The 25673-nt window shown below is 37.1% G+C and overlaps 1 protein-coding gene across 2 annotated transcripts; it reads right to left on the reverse strand.

Annotated features, from left to right (window-relative positions):
• Positions 1–308: 308 nt before the first annotated feature.
• On the reverse strand, positions 309–25673 carry Oli (basic helix-loop-helix family member olig). Of its 2 annotated transcripts, XM_072306359.1 has the most exons (5): positions 25198–25673; positions 24367–24515; positions 12939–13129; positions 5998–6277; positions 309–3722 (listed from the first exon to the last, which is right to left on the reverse strand). In XM_072306359.1, exons 3-5 carry the CDS (start codon positions 13100–13102, stop codon positions 3606–3608), a joined length of 561 nt encoding a protein of 186 aa, XP_072162460.1. In that variant the 5' UTR covers positions 13103–13129; positions 24367–24515; positions 25198–25673; the 3' UTR covers positions 309–3605. The 2 variants fall into 2 exon arrangements, with proteins under 2 accessions (XP_072162460.1, XP_018913262.2); XM_019057717.2 differs by lacking the exon at positions 24367–24515 and having other exon boundaries at positions 25198–25653.

Consider the following 25673-nt stretch of genomic DNA (forward strand, 5'->3'; position numbering starts at 1 on the left):
TCACTCGCAGTAATTTGCCATCTCTGAAATTTGAAGGTGCTAGATGACATGAAAATGCTAAGTAGTGAAAGGGAAGAAAAAAAATCGTCATGAACTGGTAAATAGGTGCATTTCCATTTTACAGCAATTCAAACTCGCTCTATTACCCTTATTGTTGGCACTACCCCTCCAGTTATAACACATTTACAAGAGTATTGGGACCGTCTTGCCAGAATTGTTGATTTTTAAGCGATTTATTTATTTTTTAAACAAATTCTGCCTTCATTTACTGGATTTTTTTTTTAATTTTTAAAGAGGATATCAGAATCTGAATTCAAAATATTTATTCTGTTCTTGATCTAAACGAGGGAGGTTCCGTAAGGTCTCGTAGGACGGTCATTTTTTAGGCTAAACTTTAGAATTTTGCACAAGAAATCCTGCCTTTCATTTTATGTGCACCGGATTCTATGCAAACGTGAAATGTACAGTTAAAGGAAACCAAAAGAAGTACATGAATGGAATACAAGTTTCAGAGATTATTGCACAAATTTAGAAAAAAAAGAAAAAATATGAAGAGTTTACAGTTAATTTTGACATTAATAGGTTATAGGTTATGCAAATTTCATTAACAAACATAAATATCTTTAATTTGCCAAACGGATAGTGAAATGGACCGCGTTTAGTACTTAAAAGTGATCTAATCCAAATCAGTTATTGCCAAATTTAACTGGGGAATTTAATTTTTTTTTTTTCAGGAGAACATTCGCACGGAATCCTTTGAAAATCGTAAGGAATTTGCCTCGTGCTATGCAGAAAATTCATTGAAATTTTCACAAAAATCCGCACAAACCGTTTTCATGTAAAAAATTAACACACACTGATTGCGGTAGATGCATAGGTCTTGACAGAATGTTGGAATTTTTTAGCCAACGTGTGTTAAAAATCAGCATAAAGCTGAAAATTTCAATACAGAGGGAAAAAGCCCATATGAGCACAATTTTCCCTCAAAGAGGTACGCTGTTTGGTGCAACACTAGCATGACAATTCAGGAAATTCAGGAGACTGCGCTGCACTGAGGATTGGCCCAATAAAGCCGAAACGCGTCTGCAGTGCCTTCCTGAGTGGGCATTCCTAGTGTTGCGCCAAACACCACCAAGCGCATTATCTCTTTGAGGGAAAATTGTACTCATATGAGCTTTTCCCCTCTGTATTGAGATTTTCAGCTTTATGTTGATTTTAAACGCAAGAGTTGACGAAGAAAATTCCAACATACTGTAAAAAATTAACTTGCCCGATTCAATTTGGCAATAGTTGATATGGCTTTTTGCTTAACGCGGTTCAAAGATCTCTTTTGATAGAAAATAACTTAGATTGTTCATTTCTGCATCCAATGCGATCAGTTGAATTGTTAATTTACATAATTGTCCATTCTGTTGATTCGAAAATGGACAAGATGATCGGTGGGCAAATTGTAAGGTGGACAAATTAGCACTAGCACATTGGACGAAATAATCATGAACGACTTAAAGGTACTGGACCAATTGAGGGGCTTGGAGGACAAAGGTGCATAAGTGCAGTTTTTGCTGCTCCGAGATGAACGTGTTTGAAGTTCCAAAATTGCATGGATCCCAGGGCGGACTGGCCCGGGTGGGCGGTTGGGGATCCCCAACCATCAATTCTCTAGAAACCTCTCTGGGGCCCCCTCGAGGGCTTAAAAAGAATATACAAAATTTCACTCAAGGGAAAAGAAAATTTGTAAGACTTCAAAATGAGCGGCATTGGCGCCTCGAAGGTAACCTTGGGGCCCCAGTCTTGAACCGCAAGGAGTGCAATGGGCCTTGAAATGCGGAAGACTCTTCCGATGCATGTGGGGGGCCTGGGATCCATTGGATCCCAGGCCCCCCACATGCATCGGTGGGCCCCGGGGTCGGATCAGTTAGCGGGCCCCCTTTTTAATAAACTATCTAAGGGAGGTCTGGGGGGTTCGGGGGGCCTGGGCCACCCCCGATTTTTTAAAATTTTGCCTCCAATCTGAGTGATTTCATGCTATTTTCGCACTTATTCAGATTAGTTTATGCAAGATTTTTCCCTTTTTAAAATCTCAGAATTATTGCAGTCGTTTGGAAATTTGTGGTGAGCCGTTATGAAAAAAAACAACATTCGACGTATAAAATTTTTTTTTTTTTTGTTTTTTGTTTTCATATAGAAAAAAAAATCATCTTACTCCTGCGAAAATATGAGGTTTGAAAACAGAGAAAGACATTACTTATGAAAAGACTGAAAATATGTCGACTTTTTGTAGTATTTTTTTAGGGGGCTTTCATGCTGGAGAAGGCCTGAATGACGTCCGAAAAATCCAATGATGATGCTAGCCTGTGCTCGATGTAAAGCAGCGCTAATGAATTTAAACAATCCTCTCCTGTACTAGCTCTTTACCATGTTTTGAGGGTATGATCAAGTCCACTGAGAGCTCGTTCTCCGCAAGCGACGGTGACGGGAAGTGTCAAGAAAATTCGAATGGCAATCGTTACACTTACGAAAATCGATTCCAGTTTTTTTCCATGTATTAAATTTAGAAGATTGAGTGGACTAATTTCACTTTTGGAGCCGAATACTGAGACGGAAACATGTTTTAGATGAGGGATACTTTTGCCGGCAAATTGGTAATACAAATGGAAAGTTTTGTGGTTCTGGGGTGCCCTACCGGGCACCCCCAGGCTGGAGTCCCGGCAGCCCCCCCCCCCCCCATGTGGGGGGCCTGATGGATCCTTATAGTGGAAAAAAAGTTCAAACTGTCTTTTTAACGCGTAATAATGGGAATTTGAGAGCGAATTTTTCACAGCATATTCATTAAGACTAGTTTTGTTTCAAAGCATTAACATCTCAACTTTTTCGAAAACTGCACTAATGTGCCTTTGTCCTCCAAGCCCCTCAATTCACAAATCGGACGATTTTTTTTTACTAAAAATGCATCGGACGAATTAGGATTGAACAAAGTCTCTTGGAACCGCTCATATACATGCAGTTACGTTATACCGCTCCTCGAAGACTTCCGATGTAATTAAATTCTTTTGCTCAACAATTTTTGTGTTTAATGGCCCAATGATATTTCAGGCCGAAAAGAAACATGTTACTCTACAAGATTAACCTTGCTCAAATTTGTCAAGAATAAGCTTTTCTTAAAATAAGTTGAGCGCATTTTTTCTTAACTCTCTTGGGATAAATGGGCACGTGTGGTGAATTGAAACTACGTAGGAAGTAATATATAAGACAAAATAAGTCTCACAAAACCAATATTGATTAATAAACTTGGGGACGTCATACGACCACTTTAAGGTCATCACCATGGATTAATTCTCCTTTTAAAATGTGCCGTGCAACGAGTAGTACCTACAAGTATGAGTCCAGTTGCATTATACCAGGTGCTGCGTGTTCTGCTACAGCTCCCGTCAACGAGGAGGTATTCAATCTGTACTTCATGATGCGTCGCAGTGCGTTGCCTAACTATCGTCGAAGAGTCTCGCCCAATTCCAGTAATTTTGTCATTTTGGACTTTCAAAATACACAATCTCTTCAGCCACTCTCATCCCTTCATCACAGTCCTCCCAACTTATTATTTGTTGGAATTATACTTCTTGTGAGAAATTTTGTTCTGCGGACGGTGGCGGTGATGTTAATGGTTTTCCAGGGTGCATTGCTGCATGCAAATCGAATCCAGGAGGCATTGTCATTGTGCCCTGGGCCTGTAAGGAAATAATTTTTTTTTTAAATATACAGAGGTGCACATTTTTCTCCGCTCCTATCATACCTGAATGTTTTCTGTAAGTACCTATCTTTATTTTTTTTTTTAATTCACGGGCCAAGGTATGACACCAGGTGTCATATTTCAAGTTGAAAAAAAGGAAAAATTCTGAGTCGAGCTGTTTGGTGCGTTTGAGAAAAAAGTGTTATGTATTACCCATCGATCTCTTCATAAAAATCTTGATAATTGATCTCTGAAATCTCCGGTGTATGAGTTCTTTCTGGTTATCGAGATATTTTCGATGAAAAATCAACCACGTGTTATTATCCATGAAGGCCCCAGCCCGTGGGCACTAGGCGGATTGGAAAATTGGCGGGAAAAATCAGCTATTATCAGAGACGATTCGTATTTTCTGACGCAACGTTTGCTGGACGAAGAAAGCTCGTAGAGTTCGATGCTAGAGTCCCTTTATAACCAGAGTTAGGACAACTCGATTATCAGCTGACTGGCCGCCGGCCTTGGCTGGCCATGGAGGCACGATCGGGTGCACCCAAACGAACGATTTGAGGGTTAAAGATAAGGAATCCTGCGATGTCTGTCATACAAAAACAACAACATCAACAAAATTGATCGATTAAAAATAAAATGAGATTGGTTTGTGAATAATTGCTTAATCTACTTTCATTTTGGACCGATGGAAATAACAATTTACTCTTGATAAACCACAATTAGGTGATATTTTCATTATTTTCGTTTACATTCGAGTCACCGCCATCTTGGTGCACTCGTTTGTGACTCCATGAGCGAGAACCAATCAGAATTGGATTTTTTTTAGGCCACTTTCAGCCCAACCAAAAGTGAGTTGTCGTAATTCTGGGTATAAAGGGACTCTATTCGATGCTGATACGCCTGCACCCACTCAGCATAGAACCTTAATACAATCTTAGTATAATATTGCACATCTTACACATCAACATTGCAGCCATATTATATCCATCTTAGTAAGAATGAGGTAAGATTGCATCAATGTTGATGTGCTACTGCCAGGGACTTGCATGAACATTGCAACAACATTGATAGTAAGGTTGAAGTAACATTACAATAATCTTACATAATATTGATATGCCCCCGTCAACATTGTTATCAGGTTGACACTTCTTGACATCTCCTTGATTGCCGGTCTATCAAGCTTACATCAATGTTGATATTGTCAGTCTTATCCTGACAATACTGATTTTACATTCCATCCATATTAGTAACATTACATCAATATATGTCAGCAAATAACAACATTGCTTTAAGAAATCATGCTGAGTGGGGAGTTATTACCAAAATTTACATTGGTTTTAGAAGAATTTCGGTGCAAAAATGTGGGCTTTTCGCGGTCATTTGGGCGACACACTTCACTCTATACTTCACCCCTTTCTGCTTGATTTCATGCATAAAATTATTTTTTACCCAAAGACACTGCTCAACCAAGAGTTATGCTCATTTCAGAACTACCAGACATTTGGATTCAGAGGGTAAACCTCGAGTTAGGTTTAGCCGTTATTTTGGCTACGCACCCCTCTGTATAACTCTCGATCCCATATGGCTATAATGGTTCTCAAGTGGTCATAACGTATGCATGACTGCACTGATCAGTGCCTTTAAGGAAAAAATAATTTTAATGCATGAAATCAACTACTTAGAAAGTGGTGAAGTAGAACGTGAAGTTTGTCACCGAAATGACGAAAAGCCTACCTACATTTTCGCACCAAAATTCTTCTGAAACCAATGTAAATTTTGGGAATGCCTCGCTGCAAGTACCAGCATTGAACTATACAATTTTTTTTTGTTCAGAAAATGATCGGGCCAACCTTGTCAGTGAACTTTCGGAAGAGAATAATAAATAAATATTATGAAAAATAAAAAGTGGAGGCAAAACTTTTGACCCTTTAGCTGAAAACGACCCATAATTTCCCATAAAGAAAAGTTGAATCCCCGAAAGTAAAAGCTTTCACCTATCACCAAGAAGTTAGTTGAAAGCCTCTCTATGTCTCTGCTTTTGGCACTGATGAAGTGGCACCTAAAAATTGTAAGTAGGTACTTTTTTAGCTGATATCAGCTTAAAATTTTAGGTGTCACCTAAAATTTCGTCACATTTTAGGTGACATTAGAACCCTGCCTCAAAAGTCACCCAATCTTAGGTTCAGTGAGGTGATCAGTTTTATCGGGGTTTTTGGACACTGAAGTGATTTACTTATTTTAGCGTAATATTTGAATAATTTTTTAACCTGAATGTAAGTGATAAGTCTTCGAAGTTCATCCAGTGCATTAGCTTGCATGAGAATATAATTCTTAGCTAACAAGAGGGTTGCAATTTTTGACAGTTTCCTCACTGATGGTGAATGAGCGTACGGTATCACACTTCGCAGTTCATCTAGAGCGTCGTTTAAATCGTGCATTCGTCTCCTTTCTCGAGCATTTATATTCAATCGAACTGACTTTCCTTGCCGGGATTTTGATTTTCCAGAGCTACCTCTGAGGCTGCTGGTGAATTGTTGTGATTGTAACCTGTAAAGAGCAAAGTAAATTGAATATTGGGTAATTGATTATATAAAAACACGCCTTACACAGCTCGGTATGCACCTCACGTCGGACAAGTAAAGGCTTTGACAGGAAGATGTTTGATAGGTCACCTAAAAGTTTTCTAGTCCATTTTAGGAAAATATGAAAATCCTATACTTAAGTATTATCCCCAGGGGAGTCGTTTCCTTCGAGGTAATTGATAGATTCCTCGGAGCAGCTGGTTTATCTTATAAACTACACCGGAGGTTTTTTCAGGTGGTATATGTACTCTTCAATTTCAAGAAAAAGAAAAACCGTTTATTTGAATTTGGGATACTGAAAACTGGAAAGAAGTTATAGGGCTTCCAGCACTTTTTCAATTTTTCACTGAGTCCTCTTATAAATGGCAATTTCACAACGTTGCCAACATCTACGTTCTCCATTGAAATTCTATTTTCTTCTTTCTCACAAATATACCTGCATTTACGCATCATCTTGTCCAACAGAGTAGGTGGACAACCATTTCCTAATAGCAATGGTACGTACTTCATTCATGCTTTCCCGGCGGTATTGTTTATCTGATAACTTGGAAGCGCGTTAAAATAAGTTTCTCAAAAAATTTGTTTTCCACTGAAACGGTCCATTTCAAAAATAATTCATGTACCTACCAAACGATGCTGGTTTTTGATACCACTTAGTATTTATTTTTTGACCTTCGTAATGGTCTACGGCCATACCCAAGAAATTAAGTGATCCATTTTTTTCTGTCTCTATGGTGAATTGGATTTTGGGACGAAACGAATTGAAGTGCTCTAAAATGTACACATATGCAAATTTTTTGGAGAACATGTGATGCAATCGTCTACAAACCGTTTAAAGAAGGTTACATTGCATTTAAGTGAGGCCAATATCTGTTCTTCTATACATTCCATTGCCAAAGAGGTTGTCCCATTTTCCACAGGAAATGGCCGCAAGAGCTTTTCCATCCATACTTTCAGGAATCATAACGTATCATCGGAGAAGCCTAAATCCGGTGTCAGTTCTCGTCTAGCCCTCCAGGTGGAGGGGGGGGCAGGGGGTCAAAGGTCAAACACTCCGACCACCATAACTTTTGAACGAATTATCGGATCAACTTGATCTTGGGCTCAAATGGAAGCTCTTGACGAGACCTTTCATTTGATGTATAGTAGTGTCTATTTTTGGTAATATTTCAACATAAAAAAATCATTTTTTGATTTTTCAAGCCCAAAAAATTCAGTTTTTCGGGGATTTCTCTAAAAGGGACGCATCGAAATCATCACAAAAACCAATTTAAATGAAAGTCCTTGATTCAAGCTTTAAAACGAGCTATCGTTGAACTTGGGGAAATGAATGGTTCAAAAGTTGTGACCGTTCAAAGTTGGCGTGGCGCGCTATTGTCGAAGCGCGCGGAGTGTATACTCGCGTGCCACCCCTCCCTACCTTTTCCCCTGGGGCCCGCTTCAGTTGATAACGGATACAGAAAGGTGCAAAGCTCCTTCCGCCTAAAGAATGACCAATCATTAGAGTTAAATTCCTTTCTTTTCTAACGAAAAAAGGGAAATAAAAATAAATTAAATGCTAATAAACGATAAGACGCTGGCATACATTATTTTTTCGCCCCCCCCCCCCTCCATGATTTAATATTTGATGTAGCCAAATCAAGCCTCTCATCATTACGGTATCTGATTATTCCCGTGCAGGTAAATCTTGATGAGAGGGAAATAGATCGAAGAGAGATGAGGGAGAGATATTCAGTAGTAAATGCGAGTTTCAAGTGCTGCATGCTGGTCGGCTAGTTGCGTACCACACTCTATGAATATTATATACAGCTCTTTAGTGTATTTTGCGGTAAAAGAAGCTTGATTTGGCTATTATATATTAAATTATGGAGGGGGCGAAAAAATAATGTATATGCCAGCGTCTTATCGTTTATCAGCATTTAATTAATTTTTATTTCCCTTTATATTTCGGTAGAAAAAAAAGTAATTTTTTTTTGTCTGTTAGCTCCTCTCAACGACGTACTCTCTTTCTTTACCGGCCAATTTTTGAGCAATCATACGAGCCTGGGTATCGTGGTGGCCACCGTTTTAGTTTTCTTGTTTTTTTTAAAAAAAAACTAGAGGGCTACGCCCCCTGGCCGCTCCGCGGCCCAACCCCCTCTTAGATTCTGTTAATTAATGATGAAAACATCACATAATTTTTTTTATACATTATTGTTTGTAGGGGTTGATATGTGCGATTTAATGAAGCGCCTTATTAACACATTGTGTTGGAGTTCACTGCTTGTTTTAAGTTATATTCATAATAAAAAATGTTTTGTTCATAGTGACAAAATTAATTGTTTTGAAGATAATTAGTAGGTACATATTGCATTCCTCAATTTTAACAGTAGAAAATAAACAAAGTTATTGCAGAACTTCTTGATACACAATGTTCATTGCTGTGTTTTTATTTTTGTTGCCATCAAAATTAATGATTCTTATTTTTAAACCTTCTTTAGTCCTACATCTAGACAATGCTACATACAGTTGCCCGTGAGCGAACATTGGTCTTTCTTCATCTATAAAAATTCCTACTCTGTCAAATGATTGCCCTTGACTTTTACTAATAGTCATAGCAAATGCTAATCTAACGGGGAATTGTTTCCTATTCAAAACAAAAGGTAGGTTTGTTTCTTCTTTTGTGTTAAGTGTAATTTTTGGTAGTGCAACTATTATCCCTTTATTTTCTCTTGTTAAAATTGAGCAATGCAAAATGTATTTGTTTATTTTTAAGACAATTAATCTTGTCCCATTGCACAATCCATCCTCCATACAAATGTTGCGTAGTAACATAACCACTGCTCCTTCTTTTAACTTTAAATTTTGACTTGGCATTCCTGAAGGGTTCAATGAAGCTAAGTATTCTGGTTGATATCTTAGAGTTAACTCGTTTTGGTCTGTTAGGTCTCCGTCCACTGCAGTTACCCAACTGAATCCTTCACTCACAATTGTTTCTCCTTCCATTTTTGAAAGTACTTCTTCATTCAATCTGTCAACTTCACAATTTCTGGATGCAAGAAGTATTGATGTTTTTAATGTTTCTTCGTTATATTCTTTAAAAATGCTATCAACAATGTTTTTTTTCATCATCACACCCTTGCGTACTTCAATTCAGTCTAATGGCATCTATTGATTCCAAGTATTCAAATTAAAAATTGAGAACTCTCTACTTGCCCAAATAGTTTGCCGACTGTTACCTAGCTACTGTGAGACAACAGTTCTTTCACCCGTCCGTTCAATATACTGACTTACAGAAAGGCATCCTCACTGCGTATCCTCTGTCATTTACTTGAATTGGCTGGCTAATTTATTAGCGAAAACTTGAAACACCTCATCCCTAGAAATTTGACAAATCGCACATTTGCAGTGGTGCGCTGGTGTTGCACTTATTTCTTCCCTTTTAAGGCAACAGATAGTTGTTAAATTTTAAAATACTACTAGAGCTGAAACAAAAATGACCGCTCAGCTTTTCAGATGTGCCAACTTCTCATCCTACTTATGTATATTCAGCGATAGATCAGGTCATCCGTCAACATTCGACGGTGAGGGCGTGAGTTTAAAATTTTATTGACTGGTGTAATGTAATTCATTCAGCAGCTCAGACCTGTAAGTAGTAAAGTGGTCCATTTTTAAGTGTTTCTCGGAAGGAAAGGTCCAAGGAAGGTCCTCGTCCCTCCAGACGGAAGGGTCTTACTCTCACGAAAACTTTGTTCTGTTAACAAATGGTGGCTTATTTATTATAACGTATTTGAATGTCTGTCTCTATTGACGGTCATTAATTGTAGGTGGATCAATATGATGATCTGTTTCTCGCTTTGTATTTTTGCAGATCGACACTTCCGGAACTTGCGATATCACATGTGCATCGCGCTGCTTAGTGCCATTTGCTCTGTGCTCTTGACCTTCCTTGTTATATGTGATAAGGACGTCGGGTAGAGAATCAATGGCTACCTTAATATCATCAATGATCGGAGTAAATTGTGAAATTATTTAAGCTTTATTTTTATCTCATTCATTGCTGACGAGCGATGGCCGATGATGTCGGATCTTTTGAAAAATGCATTTTTCTCCTAGAAGTAAAAATAAACTGAAAAATGGTGTTGTGTCAGAGCTTTTCTGAGAGTGCTGTTCTGTATTGATCAGCTATTAAATCATGGTGCTAATTTTCACTTACGCTAAAGAGTGCTTAAGATTTTTTTTACAATGCACCCATAGTGTTTTCAAGTGTTTCTCTGTGTACTTACACCAGTTCTAATTGGAAATTTGGATTAATTGTTGTCAAGTGGATTTTCCTGACCCAGTGGATTACTGATTCGAGCTAGTTGGTGAGTGGTTTTTGTTCATTTTCTATTTTATTGAGCATGTTCGCATAACATACGTCATCCGTTGTTACCTTGCATGATGCAAATGTAGCTGGAGGATTCTCCTACACATGCGTAGTGGAAGATGATGAACATTCTGAGAATATTCTGAGTTTAGCTGCTGATACAGAATATTCTCTGATTATTAAAATGCTGCTCAAAATGTAGGAACATTGTTGGAATATTCTCAGAACATTGGGTGCTATCTGGCTGGTGTGGCAGTTTCACCATCGGTATGCTGTAATTAAATCATAGTCTGAGGCATAATGTAAAGGTGATGTTAATATGTAGTTGCACAACTAAGTGTCCCAGAGTTGTGTAGTCACATGTCTAGCGGGTAAATGTAGGTACATAAACATATGCACCTATGCTTGCGGATACCCACTATTGCTCTGCATTACCTACATATCATTTCTGATGGAAATTCAACTATTTCTTTCTTTCCATTTCCGATTGCTAGCAGCCATTCACTGAATTCTTCGTTGTTTGCTCTCATATTTTTTTTCAAGTGGAAGATTTTGAAATGTTTCCATTAAGGAGAGCTTATTAAAGCTGATTTGACTATTTGATTTCTGCTTCCTTTCTTGAGGTGAACCGAGAGGTGAAAAAAACTCAGCTGTTTTTCATCACATGATAATGAAGTAATGCAACTGATAATGAAAAATAAGTCGCAAAGATAGGAGAGGGGAATTGTAATGAAATACATACAATTATTAATAATCAAAAATTAAATCAATACTATTTCGAACAGTAGAGAAAAAAGAAGATTTATAATTACCGAACCAAGAGGTGAAACCGAATGGTGAAAAAATACTCAGCTGTTTTTCATCACATGATAATGAAGTAATGCAACTGATAATGAAAAATAAGTCGCAAAGATAGGAGTGGGGAATTGTAATGAAATACATACAATTATTAATAATCAAAAATTAAATCAATATTATTTCGAACAGTAGAGAAATAAGAAGATTCATAATTATATGTAAAAATGGGGAAATTTGGGGGAATTTGGAATCGATACATGCGGTTATCGAAACATGCGATTATCGATACATGCGATTATCAGTTTGATGTGTTTGATTTGTTTGATTGTGTTTCATGATGTGTTTGTTGTGTTTGATTGTGTTTCATAATGTGTTTGTTGTGTTTGTTGTGTTTGATGTGTTTGATTGTGTTTCATGATGTGTTTGTTGTGTTTGATGTGTTTGATGTGTTTTATGTGTTTCATTATGTGTTTGTTGTGTTTAATGTATTTCATGTGTTTCATGATGTGTTTGCTGTGTTGCATGATGTCTTTGCTGTGTTTCATGATGTGTTTGTTGTGTTTTAAGTGTTTCATGATGTGTTTGATGTGTTTCATGATGCATTTGATGTGTTTTATCCCGGTTTCTTAACACAGTTACATCCAGTTTTATCCATGACTATACTGTATAGGTGAAATTACTGCATATTATCCCGGTCATATGAAGAAATCCCGTAAATCACCTTTTGTCCCAGTCAATACTCCTTTAAATCAAACGATATCTCCAATATCGATATATAAACATCGATATCCTGTTATCCCGGTTTCTTAATATATAGTTACATCCCGTTTTATCCATGACTATCCTGTATAGGTAAAATCCCTCCCTTTTATCCCGGTTATCATGAAGAAATCCCGTTTTATCCCAGTCAATACTGCTTTGGAACAAACGATGTATCGAAGATCGATACACAAAGATCGATATCCTTCCTGTTATCCCGGTTTATTAATATAGGTACATCCCGTTTTTCCAGGACTATCCTGTATAGGTAATATTCCTCCCTTTTATCCTGGTTACTTAGAAGAAATACATCCCATTTTTATACGTGTCTATCTATCATTAATTCCTTTACGGAAGAATACATTTAAATTTCCCGGGGATTTTCAAAGAAGTTTTCTGATTGGTTAATGAAAGACCAATGAGCATGCGAAATGACACGGACGTGCACACAAAAAAGGCCTTATATGTTTTTACTATAGTAAGAAAATTCCGCGTGGACAATCGTTAGTTTCAACATTTCGCGTAGACACTCAACCTGCTTTTATTTTACGAATAGTTTTGAGTTTTCACGTAATAAATGTGATGTGTATAAAGCCTGCTTGAAGGTGCCCCCCATGTGGCGCGAAACGTCGCAGTAAGTAATGAGTTACTACTTGGCTGCACGCTGAAAACAAGGTAAAATTATCCATATATATAATAAGATTCAGTAGTCTCCACCAACCTTAAATGTTGAGCATTAGGTGACTCTGGACTATTTTCGTCTGTGAGCCCACCAGAGCCACTTGGATAGTAGTAACTGCCTAAACCCATTGCACCAAGCGGCGTGCGTCGACCTGGCACCTGACTTGATTCACTGGAGTAATACGGTCCACCATTCTCCTCCATTTCGAGTAATTACTATTCTTCTCAAGCCTGAAAGTAAATGTTGCGCTTCAATATGAGTAAATGGAAACATGGAGGGTGAACCGTTGCGGGTTAGGTACACCGTTCTCCAATAAACTACTTTTTGGAGTAACATACCCGCCCGGCAAAATTACGTTGTGGCAACGTTGCCAAAACGTTGCAATTTCGCCATTTACGTATTCGGGCAACGTTGTGATAACGTTGCCACAACGTGTAATTTTGTCAGCTTGCATGAACGTGATTGGCAATGTGTCTGCAATGTGTTTTAGCAACATAATGGGAATGTTGCAAAAATACGTTTTAGCAACATAATGGGAATGTTGCAAAAATACGGTGAAAAAATTTTGGTGATTTATTTTAGGAGTACTCTGCATTTTTACTCCTAGAATTCAATGTGGACCGCAGAGAAGCGTTTTTTAGGCACCCGAAATTCACTCTAAGTCCGATAGTAGCCGCGCTCCGCCCGGGTTCCCAAGCGGGCTCCCATCGAAGTACTAACTACGCCCGACGTTGCTGAACTTCAGTGAACGCCCGTGTGTCGCTGCCACTCAGCTACGGACGCTCGCGTGATAGAGTTTGGTTATTTAGCATTAATAAACATCCCTAGATCTGGTTCAATGATAGAAAGCAATGATATTCTTGCATTTCTGTGCATAATTCTACAACGAAGGATACTGAACATAATATTAGGAAGATCAAGTTTTTAAAAAAAATGAGTATGGAAAAAATTAAAAAAGAATTGAATAAATATATTCATTCTATATAAATAAAATTATTATTATTTTAATTATTTATTTAATTATACTAGAGGGCTCCGCCCCCTGGCCGCTCCGCGGCCCAACCCCCTCGTATATTCTGTCAATTCGTTATGAAAATATCACTTAATTTTTTTTACTTTACATTATTCTCGTAAATTGTATTAATATTAATACTGCTGAAGTTCTGTTAAGTGCTTATTCATTCAAAAGATCATCTTCAATTTAGCTAAAAACTTACTTCAATTAAGGTTGGAGTTTTAAAAAAAGGTGAATAATCAGTTTAAAACGGTTTATATGGGATAAAATAAAATGGATGGAAAGCAAATAGGATAGAATATAATATAATATAAACGAAATATAATAGGTTTGTCATTAATAAAACGGGATGTATTTATATTAACCTTGATAAAAGGCCACAGGTCGGTTTGATATTTAAATTAAAGAGTGGCGGTGATGCGTAACAATTTTTGGATTTGCTGCTGCAATTCCCGAGTAGTAGTGATCCCCATAAATTGCGATTTAATCGGAGAATATATCGCGATTTTATCGACGTCGCGATTTATTGCAATATTATCGGATAAAAAAATCGCGATTTTATCGACGGCGAATCATCGCAATATTATCGGGAGAAAAATCGCGATAAATTGCAATAAAATCGCGATTTTATCGAACGCGATTTTATAGAGATAAAATTGCAATAAATTGCAATTTTTCATCAACGCCTACTAACGCATGAATGACGCTAACAGTAGAGAAATAGGAAGATTCGTAATTTTTTGTATAAATGGGGAAATTTGGGGGAATTTGGAATCGATAAATGCGGTTATCGAAACGTGCGATTATCGATACATGCGATTTGTTGTGTTTGATTGTGTTTCATGGTGTGTTTGATGTGTTTGATTGTGTTTCATGATGTGTTTGTTGTGTTTGATGTGTTTGATTGTGTTTCATGATGTGTTTGTTGTGTTTGATGTGTTTGATTGTGTTTCATGATGTATTTGTTGTGTTTAATGTGTTTGATTGTGTTTCATGATGTGTTTGTTGTGTTTGATGTGTTTTAGGTGTATCATGATGTGTATATTGCGTTTTACGTGTTTCATGATGTGTTTGATGTGTTTGCTATGTTTCATGATGCATTTGATGTGTTTTATCCCGGTTCCTTAACATAGTTACATCCACTATTATAAATGACTATACTGTATAGGTAAAATTACTGCATATTATCCCGGTCACTCTGAAGAAATCCGATTTTATCCCAGTCATTACTGCTTTAGAAAAAACGATGTATCGAAGATCGATACACAAAGATCGATATCCTTCCTGTTTTCCCGGTTTCTTAATATAGGTACATCCCGTTTTATCCATGACGATCCTGTATAGGTAAAATTCCTCCACTTTATCCCGGTCACTATGAAGAAATCCCGTTTTATCCCAGTCAATACTGCTTTAGAAAAAACGATGTATCGAAGATCGATACACAATGATCGATATCCTTCCTGTTATACCAGTTTATTAATATAGGTACATCCCGTTCATCCATGACTATCCTGTATAGGTAAAATTCCTTCCTTTTATCCCGGTTATTATGAAGAAATCCCGTTTTATCCCAGTCAATACTGCTTTAGAACAAACGATGTATCGAAGATCGATACACAAAGATCGATATCCTTCCTGTTATCCCGGTTTATTAATATAGGTACATCCCGTTCATCCATGACTATCCTGTATAGGATGTAAAATTCCTCCCTTTTATCCCGGTTATTATGAAGAAATCCCGTTTTATCCCAGTCAATACTGCTTTAGAACAAACGATGTATCGAAGATCGATACACAAAGATCGATATCCTTCCTGTTATCCCGGTTTATTAATATAGGTACATCCCGTTCATCCATGACTATCCTGTATAGGTAAAATTCCTCCCTTTTATCCCGGTTATTATGAAGAAATCCCGTTTTATCCCAGTCAATACTGCTTTAGAACAAACGATGTATCGAATATCGATACACAAAGATCGATATCCTTCCTGTTATCCCGGTTTATTAATATAGGTACATCCCGTTCATCCATGACTCTCCTGTATAGGAGTAAAATTCCTCCCTTTTATCCCGGTTATTATGAAGAAATCCCGTTTTATCCCAGTCAATACAGCTTTAGAACAAACGATGTATCGAATATCGATACACAAAGATCGATATCCTTCCTGTTATCCCGGTTTATTAATATAGGTACATCCCGTTCATCCATGACTATCCTGTATAGGTAAAATTCCTCCCTTTTATCCCGGTTATTATGAAGAAATCCCGTTTTATCCCAGTCAATACTGCTTTAGAACAAACGATGTATCGAAGATCGATACACAAAGATCGATATCCTTCCTGTTATCCCGGTTTATTAATATAGGTACATCCCGTTCATCCATGACTATCCTGTATAGGATGTAAAATTCCTCCCTTTTATCCCGGTTATTATGAAGAAATCCCGTTTTATCCCAGTCAATACAGCTTTAGAACAAACGATGTATCGAATATCGATACACAAAGATCGATATCCTTCCTGTTATCCCGGTTTATTAATATAGGTACATCCCGTTCATCCATGACTATCCTGTATAGGTAAAATTCCTCCCTTTTATCCCGGTTATTATGAAGAAATCCCGTTTTATCCCAGTCAATACTGCTTTAGAACAAACGATGTATCGAAGATCGATACACAAAGATCGATATCCTTCCTGTTATACCGGTTTATTAATATAGGTACATCCCGTTCATCCATGACTATCCTGTATAGGTAAAATTCCTCCCTTTTATCCCGGTTATTATGAAGAAATCCCGTTTTATCCCAGTCAATACTGCTTTAGAACAAACGATGTATCGAAGATCGATACACAAAGATCGATATCCTTCCTGTTATCCCGGTTTATTAATATAGGTACATCCCGTTCATCCATGACTATCCTGTATAGGTAAAATTCCTCCCTTTTATCCCGGTTATTATGAAGAAATCCCGTTTTATCCCAGTCAATACTGCTTTAGAACAAACGATGTATCGAAGATCGATACACAAAGATCGATATCCTTCCTGTTATCCCGGTTTATTAATATAGGTACATCCCGTTCATCCATGACTATCCTGTATAGGTAAAATTCCTCCCTTTTATCCCGGTTATTATGAAGAAATCCCGTTTTATCCCAGTCAATACTGCTTTAGAACAAACGATGTATCGAAGATCGATACACAAAGATCGATATCCTTCCTGTTATCCCGGTTTATTAATATAGGTACATCCCGTTCATCCATGACTATCCTGTATAGGTAAAATTCCTCCCTTTTATCCCGGTTATTATGAAGAAATCCCGTTTTATCCCAGTCAATACAGCTTTAGAACAAACGATGTATCGAATATCGATACACAAAGATCGATATCCTTCCTGTTATCCCGGTTTATTAATATAGGTACATCCCGTTCATCCATGACTATCCTGTATAGGTAAAATTCCTCCCTTTTATCCCGGTTATTATGAAGAAATCCCGTTTTATCCCAGTCAATACTGCTTTAGAACAAACGATGTATCGAAGATCGATACACAAAGATCGATATCCTTCCTGTTATCCCGGTTTATTAATATAGGTACATCCCGTTCATCCATGACTATCCTGTATAGGTAAAATTCCTCCCTTTTATCCCGGTTATTATGAAGAAATCCCGTTTTATCCCAGTCAATACAGCTTTAGAACAAACGATGTATCGAATATCGATACACAAAGATCGATATCCTTCCTGTTATCCCGGTTTATTAATATAGGTACATCCCGTTCATCCATGACTATCCTGTATAGGTAAAATTCCTCCCTTTTATCCCGGTTATTATGAAGAAATCCCGTTTTATCCCAGTCAATACTGCTTTAGAACAAACGATGTATCGAAGATCGATACACAAAGATCGATATCCTTCCTGTTATCCCGGTTTATTAATATAGGTACATCCCGTTCATCCATGACTATCCTGTATAGGTAAAATTCCTCCCTTTTATCCCGGTTATTATGAAGAAATCCCGTTTTATCCCAGTCAATACTGCTTTAGAACAAACGATGTATCGAAGATCGATACACAAAGATCGATATCCTTCCTGTTATCCCGGTTTATTAATATAGGTACATCCCGTTCATCCATGACTATCCTGTATAGGTAAAATTCCTCCCTTTTATCCCGGTTATTATGAAGAAATCCCGTTTTATCCCAGTCAATACAGCTTTAGAACAAACGATGTATCGAATATCGATACACAAAGATCGATATCCTTCCTGTTATCCCGGTTTATTAATATAGGTACATCCCGTTCATCCATGACTATCCTGTATAGGTAAAATTCCTCCCTTTTATCCCGGTTATTATGAAGAAATCCCGTTTTATCCCAGTCAATACTGCTTTAGAACAAACGATGTATCGAAGATCGATACACAAAGATCGATATCCTTCCTGTTATCCCGGTTTATTAATATAGGTACATCCCGTTCATCCATGACTATCCTGTATAGGATGTAAAATTCCTCCCTTTTATCCCGGTTATTATGAAGAAATCCCGTTTTATCCCAGTCAATACTGCTTTAGAACAAACGATGTATCGAATATCGATACACAAAGATCGATATCCTTCCTGTTATCCCGGTTTATTAATATAGGTACATCCCGTTCATCCATGACTATCCTGTATAGGTAAAATTCCTCCCTTTTATCCCGGTTATTATGAAGAAATCCCGTTTTATCCCAGTCAATACTGCTTTAGAACAAACGATGTATCGAAGATCGATACACAAAGATCGATATCCTTCCTGTTATCCCGGTTTATTAATATAGGTACATCCCGTTCATCCATGACTATCCTGTATAGGTAAAATTCCTCCCTTTTATCCCGGTTATTATGAAGAAATCCCGTTTTATCCCAGTCAATACTGCTTTAGAACAAACGATGTATCGAAGATCGATACACAAAGATCGATATCCTTCCTGTTATCCCGGTTTATTAATATAGGTACATCCCGTTCATCCATGACTATCCTGTATAGGTAAAATTCCTCCCTTTTATCCCGGTTATTATGAAGAAATCCCGTTTTATCCCAGTCAATACTGCTTTAGAACAAACGATGTATCGAATATCGATACACAAAGATCGATATCCTTCCTGTTATCCCGGTTTATTAATATAGGTACATCCCGTTCATCCATGACTATCCTGTATAGGTAAAATTCCTCCCTTTTATCCCGGTTATTATGAAGAAATCCCGTTTTATCCCAGTCAATACTGCTTTAGAACAAACGATGTATCGAAGATCGATACACAAAGATCGATATCCTTCCTGTTATCCCGGTTTATTAATATAGGTACATCCCGTTCATCCATGACTATCCTGTATAGGAGTAAAATTCCTCCCTTTTATCCCGGTTATTATGAAGAAATCCCGTTTTATCCCAGTCAATACAGCTTTAGAACAAACGATGTATCGAAGATCGATACACAAAGATCGATATCCTTCCTGTTATCCCGGTTTATTAATATAGGTACATCCCGTTCATCCATGACTATCCTGTATAGGTAAAATTCCTCCCTTTTATCCCGGTTATTATGAAGAAATCCCGTTTTATCCCAGTCAATACTGCTTTAGAACAAACGATGTATCGAAGATCGATACACAAAGATCGATATCCTTCCTGTTATCCCGGTTTATTAATATAGGTACATCCCGTTCATCCATGACTATCCTGTATAGGTAAAATTCCTCCCTTTTATCCCGGTTATTATGAAGAAATCCCGTTTTATCCCAGTCAATACTGCTTTAGAACAAACGATGTATCGAAGATCGATACACAAAGATCGATATCCTTCCTGTTATCCGGTTTATTAATATAGGTACATCCCGTTCATCCATGACTATCCTGTATAGGTAAAATTCCTCCCTTTTATCCCGGTTATTATGAAGAAATCCCGTTTTATCCCAGTCAATACTGCTTTAGAACAAACGATGTATCGAAGATCGATACACAAAGATCGATATCCTTCCTGTTATCCCGGTTTATTAATATAGGTACATCCCGTTCATCCATGACTATCCTGTATAGGATGTAAAATTCCTCCCTTTTATCCCGGTTATTATGAAGAAATCCCGTTTTATCCCAGTCAATACTGCTTTAGAACAAACGATGTATCGAAGATCGATACACAAAGATCGATATCCTTCCTGTTATCCCGGTTTATTAATATAGGTACATCCCGTTCATCCATGACTATCCTGTATAGGTAAAATTCCTCCCTTTTATCCCGGTTATTATGAAGAAATCCCGTTTTATCCCAGTCAATACTGCTTTAGAACAAACGATGTATCGAATATCGATACACAAAGATCGATATCCTTCCTGTTATCCCGGTTTATTAATATAGGTACATCCCGTTCATCCATGACTATCCTGTATAGGTAAAATTCCTCCCTTTTATCACGGTTATTATGAAGAAATCCCGTTTTATCCCAGTCAATACAGCTTTAGAACAAACGATGTATCGAAGATCGATACACAAAGATCGATATCCTTCCTGTTATCCCGGTTTATTAATATAGGTACATCCCGTTCATCCATGACTATCCTGTATAGGTAAAATTCCTCCCTTTTATCCCGGTTATTATGAAGAAATCCCGTTTTATCCCAGTCAATACTGCTTTAGAACAAACGATGTATCGAAGATCGATACACAAAGATCGATATCCTTCCTGTTATCCCGGTTTATTAATATAGGTACATCCCGTTCATCCATGACTATCCTGTATAGGTAAAATTCCTCCCTTTTATCCCGGTTATTATGAAGAAATCCCGTTTTATCCCAGTCAATACAGCTTTAGAACAAACGATGTATCGAATATCGATACACAAAGATCGATATCCTTCCTGTTATCCCGGTTTATTAATATAGGTACATCCCGTTCATCCATGACTATCCTGTATAGGTAAAATTCCTCCCTTTTATCCCGGTTATTATGAAGAAATCCCGTTTTATCCCAGTCAATACTGCTTTAGAACAAACGATGTATCGAAGATCGATACACAAAGATCGATATCCTTCCTGTTATCCCGGTTTATTAATATAGGTACATCCCGTTCATCCATGACTATCCTGTATAGGTAAAATTCCTCCCTTTTATCCCGGTTATTATGAAGAAATCCCGTTTTATCCCAGTCAATACTGCTTTAGAACAAACGATGTATCGAAGATCGATACACAAAGATCGATATCCTTCCTGTTATCCCGGTTTATTAATATAGGTACATCCCGTTCATCCATGACTATCCTGTATAGGTAAAATTCCTCCCTTTTATCCCGGTTATTATGAAGAAATCCCGTTTTATCCCAGTCAATACTGCTTTAGAACAAACGATGTATCGAAGATCGATACACAAAGATCGATATCCTTCCTGTTATCCCGGTTTATTAATATAGGTACATCCCGTTCATCCATGACTATCCTGTATAGGTAAAATTCCTCCCTTTTATCCCGGTTATTATGAAGAAATCCCGTTTTATCCCAGTCAATACTGCTTTAGAACAAACGATGTATCGAAGATCGATACACAAAGATCGATATCCTTCCTGTTATCCCGGTTTATTAATATAGGTACATCCCGTTCATCCATGACTATCCTGTATAGGTAAAATTCCTCCCTTTTATCCCGGTTATTATGAAGAAATCCCGTTTTATCCCAGTCAATACTGCTTTAGAACAAACGATGTATCGAAGATCGATACACAAAGATCGATATCCTTCCTGTTATCCCGGTTTATTAATATAGGTACATCCCGTTCATCCATGACTATCCTGTATAGGTAAAATTCCTCCCTTTTATCCCGGTTATTATGAAGAAATCCCGTTTTATCCCAGTCAATACTGCTTTAGAACAAACGATGTATCGAAGATCGATACACAAAGATCGATATCCTTCCTGTTATCCCGGTTTATTAATATAGGTACATCCCGTTCATCCATGACTATCCTGTATAGGTAAAATTCCTCCCTTTTATCCCGGTTATTATGAAGAAATCCCGTTTTATCCCAGTCAATACTGCTTTAGAACAAACGATGTATCGAAGATCGATACACAAAGATCGATATCCTTCCTGTTATCCCGGTTTATTAATATAGGTACATCCCGTTCATCCATGACTATCCTGTATAGGTGTAAAATTCCTCCCTTTTATCCCGGTTATTATGAAGAAATCCCGTTTTATCCCAGTCAATACAGCTTTAGAACAAACGATGTATCGAATATCGATACACAAAGATCGATATCCTTCCTGTTATCCCGGTTTATTAATATAGGTACATCCCGTTCATCCATGACTATCCTGTATAGGTAAAATTCCTCCCTTTTATCCCGGTTATTATGAAGAAATCCCGTTTTATCCCAGTCAATACTGCTTTAGAACAAACGATGTATCGAAGATCGATACACAAAGATCGATATCCTTCCTGTTATCCCGGTTTATTAATATAGGTACATCCCGTTCATCCATGACTCTCCCGTATAGGATGTAAAATTCCTCCCTTTTATCCCGGTTATTATGAAGAAATCCCGTTTTATCCCAGTCAATACTGCTTTAGAACAAACGATGTATCGAATATCGATACACAATGATCGATATCCTTCCTGTTATCCCGGTTTATTAATATAGGTACATCCCGTTTTTCTAGGACTATCCTGTATAGGTAATAATCCTCCCTTTTATCCTGGTTATTAGAAGAAATACATCCCATTTTTATACCTGTCTACCTATCAATAATTCCTTTACGGAAGAATACATTTAAATTTCCCGGGGATTTTCAATGACGTTTTCTGATTGGTTAATGAAAGACCAATGAGAATGCGAAATGACACGGACGTACACACAAAAAAGGCCTTATTTTTTTTTACTATTTTTTACTATAGTATAAGATTAGAATTATTTTTTATTATTATAATTATTTGGTATTTTTATTTTGTATTAAATTATTTTCTAATTATTTATATTTATTTTTTTTATTTTATTTTTTATTTTTAAATTATTTTTTTATTTTTTTTAATTTTATCTTCATTTGTATATTTTTATATAGTATAGATTGTTAATTTTTTTATTTTTTGAATTATCTATCAATTAATTTTTGTTTATTTTTGTATATACATATACATATTTTTGCGACATTGTATGAGGGCGCATTCCCTTATATTGATTGGAGAAAATCATCTGTTGAGAAACAACAGAAAGGAGAACACCTGAAACAGTGGAAAAGTGTCCCCTCCGATTTGCAGCACAGCATCTGCTTGACCTCATATCTGAGTTCTACGACCAAAATTACACAGGGATTGATACCTCACATGACACTATATGCGCATTTTAAAAAACCGAAATCCCAGAGGCCTCATTATGGCCGCCATTTTGAAATTTAGGCATTTTGGGGGGTGTTCCGGTGTCGGACCGTGGTAAACTTTTGGTATGTTGTTCAGGAGGACCTACTGATGACGTTTACATAGGAAAAGTTTGTTCAGCAATTTGTTCCGGGTCAAATCGTGTTTCTCCCTGACTAATAATGTTTAACAACGTTGTCACAATATATCTAAGAAATATTTATTGAAACGTTTTTTAATAATGTTCCAGAAACATTTCTAAAAACGTTTTGAAAATATTGTCTAAAATATAATGTCAGGCAACATTGCTGAAACATTGCTTAAACGTTGCTGCTTTACCTTTACAAAACAATATCATCAAAAATGTTGCCTTGCAACGTTGCGGCAACGTACACATTGCTCCCTTGCCGGGCGGGTAGTCACTCCATCCTCATTTTTTTTCATATTTCGACGGCGTAAGTCCGCAATCACATATTTCGTTTGCGTGTCTAAAAATCTCTGCCTCTATGTTATTTTTTTAAAGGAGAACAAATTGACGTCATTCCTTGAGGTTTTTGCAGAATTTTCCTCGTACGGAGATGAAAAATAACGGCAGTTTTAAGGAATTGCCGTTGAGTAGTTTTCCGTTTAAAAAATAAAGTATGACAGGAAGTCTGCGACGTCGCAAACCGAATTATGTGATTGCCGAATTAACCGTTGATTTATCCTGAACTACTATTTTTCAGTAAAACATTGATTTAGTGTGACAATCCATTCAGATTTTACCTTCCCTTGGCACTTTAACCTTCCATATATTCAGCAATACGTACCTTTAGTTTTTCGATCTAATATTCCCATAAAACGGAATTAAATTGCTTTTTATCAATGATAAGTAAGCATAATAATATATCTCCATTAAAATGATAAACTACCAAATAAATTAAATCCTGGAGGAGTGTCTTACTGAGGATATAAATCCAGACTTTTAGATCTAATAAACTTTATTCGGCAATATATTTTGAAAAATTGAAACTTTGAGCAAGATTAAATATAGGCATAAAATTGATTAATTTTGCCACTCACGCCGTTTTTCCACCTCCGTACACAGCTACCTAATCGTCTCGATTTGTTAAAACTTTTTTGTCCTTTCCGCTCAGTTTCTCAGTTAGGTATGTTTTAACAAATATGGGGACCAACACGTACACCTCACACACACACACCCTCACTCACATCTGTTTAGAAACATATAATTTTATAATTGATTATACTGCAGTCCAAAACGACAATATAGTAAACTGTTGAAGGAGGGTTGATCCCTCTTTTCTGCCTTACGTAATATTTGGCTCAGTTCAATGTAAGGTCTGCACAGAAAAAGAGAAAAAAAGTATGACTGCAACGAATCATATCTTTCTATAATCTGTGGCCTTTACAACTATTTACAGAGAATTTTTTTCTCATTGCCTATAGTCATGCTGATTGCCAATCCCCCCCCCCTTCCCCCACCCAAAAAAGGACAGGTGAAGACAGAACAAGGAATTGTCTATCGACTTTCACTGTAGCTATATGGGTCCTGTAAATTGTGGAAACAAGGATACACGCAATTATCTTTTTTAATATTATTTTACAGCTTTGGTTTAAAACGGCTTTTCTTTTTTTATTTTGGGTATAATTCGCTCGATTTAATTTGGGAGTGACAAAACAACTTTGAAGCCAAATCCAGACCTTGGTGTTGCTCGAATGTCACAGAAAATTATAGTTGAAGCTCGTTAACAGGCATCCATGGAGTAACTGACGCTAGGTACCTGATCCAAAATGCACAAAATACTTAGTCTTGATATATCTACTTTTATTACCTATACCTAAAACACAAAGAACCTCAAAATCAGAGCTAATGACAAAAAAAATAACACTTACCTACGAAATGACTCAACTTGACAAAACCAATCTAAATTCGACACCTCAAGTTTTAGCTTCTAAGTAATAATTGTTGAATTTCAGCTAAAAATAAAAAAAAGAAGAAAAGTCATTTGGACAAAAATCTCTTTTCGGTAGAATTCAGATAACTTCTTGAGTGTCAAGTCGGAAGTTGTTGTCAATGACAACTAGCTCCCGGCCATTCGAACGACGCCACTCGACAAGCTTATTTTCCACTATCAACGACAGATTGCGCTGTCTATTTCAAAGCCAATTCCACTGAAACTTCAAGCTCTGTTCTTAACCGTCTTAGTGACTGCTGTTCAAGCCGCCTGAGGTTACCGATATCGCGAAGAATTTCCGAAAAATAATGGGTACGGTCACTCAAAACCTGAGAATAGAACTATGTCAAATGACCCTGCTGGTCTATACTGCTCAAAATCATCAGTCGCTGAGCGAAATTCGAGCTTTGGGAG

This window comes from Bemisia tabaci, chromosome 1 (genome assembly GCF_918797505.1).
Source record: "Bemisia tabaci chromosome 1, PGI_BMITA_v3".
In the NCBI taxonomy this organism is placed as follows: domain Eukaryota; kingdom Metazoa; phylum Arthropoda; class Insecta; order Hemiptera; family Aleyrodidae; genus Bemisia; species Bemisia tabaci.